The sequence below is a fragment of the Calidris pugnax genome, unplaced genomic scaffold (genome assembly GCF_001431845.1).
Source record: "Calidris pugnax isolate Ruff unplaced genomic scaffold, ASM143184v1 scaffold390, whole genome shotgun sequence".
NCBI classification, from domain to species: Eukaryota; Metazoa; Chordata; class Aves; order Charadriiformes; family Scolopacidae; genus Calidris; species Calidris pugnax.
Window position 1 is genome coordinate 7,784 of NW_015091096.1, and position 4,192 is coordinate 11,975.

At 51.4% G+C, this 4,192-nt stretch overlaps 1 protein-coding gene across 1 annotated transcript in view; it reads right to left on the minus strand.

Moving 5' to 3' along the window:
- Positions 1 to 4,125, minus strand: part of SGF29 (SAGA complex associated factor 29) — a 5,595-nt gene extending 1,470 nt beyond the window's left edge. The window contains exons 1-6 of the mRNA XM_014957902.1: positions 3,968 to 4,125; positions 3,754 to 3,829; positions 3,431 to 3,503; positions 1,338 to 1,402; positions 1,107 to 1,236; positions 68 to 214 (exon numbers count right to left, since the gene is read on the minus strand). Coding sequence (XP_014813388.1) covers positions 68 to 214; positions 1,107 to 1,236; positions 1,338 to 1,402; positions 3,431 to 3,503; positions 3,754 to 3,829; positions 3,968 to 4,042 — 566 coding nt within the window. The 5' untranslated portion in view covers positions 4,043 to 4,125. The remainder of the gene's footprint in view (positions 1 to 67; positions 215 to 1,106; positions 1,237 to 1,337; positions 1,403 to 3,430; positions 3,504 to 3,753; positions 3,830 to 3,967) is intronic.
- Between the last annotated feature and the right edge of the window lie 67 nt (positions 4,126 to 4,192).

Consider the following 4,192-nt stretch of genomic DNA (forward strand, 5'->3'; position numbering starts at 1 on the left):
GTGGGGGTGTTTTGGGAGGTGGCGGGGAGGATTTTTGGGGTGAAAAGGGGGGATTTTGGGGGCTCACTTGTTGGCGGCGTGGCTGTAGCTGACGACCTCGGCCAGGATCCATTGCTCGTCCCCCTCCAGCGCCTTCACCCGAGCGGCCACTTTGTCCCCGGGACGGGCCACGTAGTCCCCGGCCGCCGGCACCGCCCCACAGAGAGGGGGGGGTCTGAGGGGGGAACCCCGAAATTCACGCTTTGGACCCCAAAATTCCCTTTTTGGGCCCCAAAATCCTCGCTTCGGGCCCCCAAATCCTCGCTTTGGGCCTCAAAATGGCTCCTCTGGGCCCCAAAATGGCCGCCCCAGGTCACACAATGGCAGCCCCAAGTAGCCATCCCCCCCCAAAAAAACCCTATTTCCTCCCAAAAAACCCAAATTTCACACAATTTTCACTCCCAAAAGAAAATAGAAACCCACAATTTTTGACAGAACCCCAAAACCACCCATTTTCACCCCAAAACGCCCTTTATTTCCCTCATGCCTTCCATCCCCTCATGCCTCAAAATAGTGGCCCCAAGCAGCCGTTTCCCCTCAAAAAAACCCAATTTTCCCTCCCAAAAAAACCCTATTTCACCCAATTTTCACTCCCAAAAGAAAGCAGAAACCCCCAGTTTTTGAGGGAACCCCAAAACCACCCATTTTTACCCCAAACCACCATTTTTTTCCCTCACACCTCCTACCCCTCCTGCTCCCCGGGGCTCAAAATGGCGGCCTCGAGCAGCCGTTTCCCCTCAAAAAAACCCAATTTTCTCCCAAAAAAACCCCGATTTCACCCAATTTTCGCTCCCAAAAGAAAGTAGAAACCCACAATTTTTTACAGAACCCCAAATCCACCTGTTTTCACCCCAAAACGCCCTTTATTTCCCTCACACCTTCTAACCCTTCGTGCTCCCCGGGGCTCAAAATGGCGGCCTCGAGCAGCCGTTTCCCCTCAAAGAAACCCAATTTTCTCTCCCAAAAAAACCCAATTTCATCCAATTTTCACTCCCAAATGAAAGTAAAAACCCCCGATTTTGGAGAAAACCCCGAATTCCCCCTTTTTTCCCCCAAAAGCCTCTCACTTCTCGCCGGGTTTGCCGATCCAGAGGGGCAGCGTCATGGCCGACTGCTGGAGCAGGGTCATCAGCACCCCCCGCCTCATGGTCTTGCGCGGCGGCTCCGCTTCGCTGTAAATTCCGGCGATTTTGGCCGCTAACAAAAATAGCAAGTTTCAGGAAAAACCCCTCCCCCCTCCGGGGGGAGTCTCCCCAGCTCCATTTTGGGGTAAAAAAGCCTGGAATTGGGGCCGGTACCGATGCGGCGCTCCTCCAGGAGAGACTTGATCTCGGCGATTTTATCCAGGGCCTTGCGTAAAATGCTGCAAAAAAGGGCAAAAACGGGTTAAAAATGGTGGTTTTTTGAAATAAAAGCAGAGTTTTGGGGTTAAAAGAGGCAGTTTTGGGGTCAAAGTGGAAAATTCAAGGGTTAAAATGCAGAATTTTGGAGTTAAAACGGGGAGTTTTGGGGTTAAAACGAGTGTTTTCCCCAAGACAAAATGGTGGTTTGGAGAGAAATAAATGACTTTTTTTGTGATTAAAAAGTGAATTTTGGGGAAAAATGAGTTTTTTCAGGGAAAAATGAGCCCCCCCGAGGCCACAAAAAGGCGGGTTTTGGCTCAAAAGAGTTTTCGGGGACAAAAGGAGGGGATTTAGGGCCAAAAAAAAGGGATGTTTTGGGCGAGAAAATGGGAGATTTTGGGCCACAATCTGGGGGGTTTTGGGTGAAAAAAGGGCAATTTTGACAAACAACAGGGGTTTATTGGGTGAAAAAGGGACAATTTAGGGCCACAGTGGGGTTTTTTTTGGGTGAAAAGGGGCGATTTTGGGCCACAATGGGTTTTTTGGAGTGAAAAAAAGGGCAATTTTGGGCCACAACAGGGGGATTTGGAGCAGAAAAAGGGCATTTTGGGGCGGAAAAGAGACGTTTTGGGTCATAACAGGGGCATTTTGGGGCAGAAAAGGTGATTTTTGGCTACAAAAAGGGCTTTTGAGGCCACACCGGGGGCATTTGGGGTCACAAGGGGGGCATTTGGGGCCAGAAAAGTGCATTTTGGGCCCCAAGGGGAGCATTTAGGGTCAGAAAACAGACACTTTAGGGGCAGAAAAGGCGATTTTTGACTAGAAAAAGGGCTTTTAGGGTCGCAATAGTGACATTTTGGGGCAGAACAGGGACACTTTGGGGCAGAAAAGGGACACTTTGGGGCAGAAAAGGCAATTTTTTGCTACAAAAAGGGCTTTGGGGGCCACAATGGGGGCATTTGGGGGCAGAAAAGTGCATTTTGGGGCAGAAAAGGGACATTTTGAGGCAGAAAAGTGCATTTTGGACCACAGGGGGAGCATTTTGGGGCAGAAAAGGGACATTTTGAGGCAGAAAAGTGCATTTTGGACCACAGGGGGGGCATTTTGGGGCAGAAAAGGGACACTTTGGGGCAGAAAAGGGACATTTTGAGGCAGAAAAGTGTATTTTGGGCCACAAGGGAGACATTTTGGGGCAGAAAAGAGACACCTTGGGGTAGAAAAGGGACATTTTGAGGCAGAAAAGTGTATTTTGGGCCACAAGGGAGACATTTTGGGGCAGAAAAGAGACACCTTGGGGTAGAAAAGTGCATTTGGGGCCACAAGGGGGGCATTTGGGGGCAGAAAGGGGACATTTTGGACAACAAAGGAGACATTTTGGGGCAGAAAAGGCGATTTTTGGCTATAAAAAGGGCTTTTAAGGCCTCAACGAGGGCATTTTGGGTCACAAGGGGGGCATTTGGGGCCAGAAAAGTGCATTTTGGGCCACAACGGGGGCATTTGGGGTCAGAAAAGGGGCATTTTGAGCCACAAGGGGGGCATTTAGGGGCAGAAAAGGGACATTTTGGGGCAGAAAAGTGCATTTTCCATTACAAGGGGGACGTTTTGGGGCAGAAAAGAGACACTTTGGGGCAGAAAAGGGATGTTTTGGGGCAGAAAAGGGACGTTTTGGGCCACAAAGGGGGCATTTTGGGGCAGAAAATGGGCATTTGGGGGCAGAAAAGGGGCATTTTGGGCCACAATGGGGGCATTTTGAGGCAGAAAAGGGGCATTTTGGGCCAGAAAAGGGACACTTTGGGGCAGAAAAGTGCATTTTGGGCCACAAGGGGGGCATTTGGGGCAGAAAAGGGACATTTTAAGGCAGAAAAGTGCATTTTGGGCCACAAGGGGGGCATTTGGGGGCAGAAAAGGGACATTTTGGGCCAGGAAAGGGACATTTTGGGGCAGAAAAGTGCATTTTGGACCACAAGGGGGGCATTCGGGGGCAGAAAAGGGACACTTTGGGGCATAAAAATGCATTTTGGGGCAGAAAAGGGGGGTGAGGAACCTACTTGCACTCGGCCTCGGCGTCGGCCTTGGCGGTGGTGTAGAGCCCCCGCAGCTTGGTCCGGTAATAGGGGGAGACTAAAGACACAGGGAAAGGGTTAAAGGGGGTCCCCAAAAAATCCCTGTGTCCCGTCCGTCCCCCCCCCCCCCCCCCCCCCCAAAAAAAAAAAAAAACAAAGATTGAGCTCTTCTCCAGGGAAGGAAAAAACCATAACCCAACAAAACCAAACACCCACCTTCCCTTCCCTCTCCTCCTCTACCAGCCCCTCCCTTCCGCCCCCCCCCCCCCCCCCAAAAAAAAAACCCTTTTAGGGTTTTTTCTCCTCACTTTTATTCTCCGTCTGCATCCGCTCGTGGGTTTTCTGGATGTTGACCAGGTTGTGCTCGCTGCGGGATCGCTCCTCCTGAGGGCAAAGGGGGCTGAGGGAGGGGGGAGAAACACCCCCAAAACACCCCAAAAACACGCACCGAGGGGGGGATTTATCGCCTTTTTTCCCCTCCTCTTTACTTTTTTTCCCCTTTTTTTCCCTCCCCCTCGCTACCTGCGTCTGTTTGATGAGCTGGTGCAGCTCCCCCAGCAGCTCGGCGATGCGGGAGTCGGCGGAGACCAGCGCCATGGCGGCCTGAGGGGAGCGGGGGCGGGGGGGAGGCGGGAAAAGGGCGGTTTGAGGAGAAAAGGGGAAAAATATGGGATAAACGGCGGCTTGAAGAGAAAAAAAAGGGGGAAAAACGGGGAATAAATAGATTCTTGAGGGGAGAAATAGTGG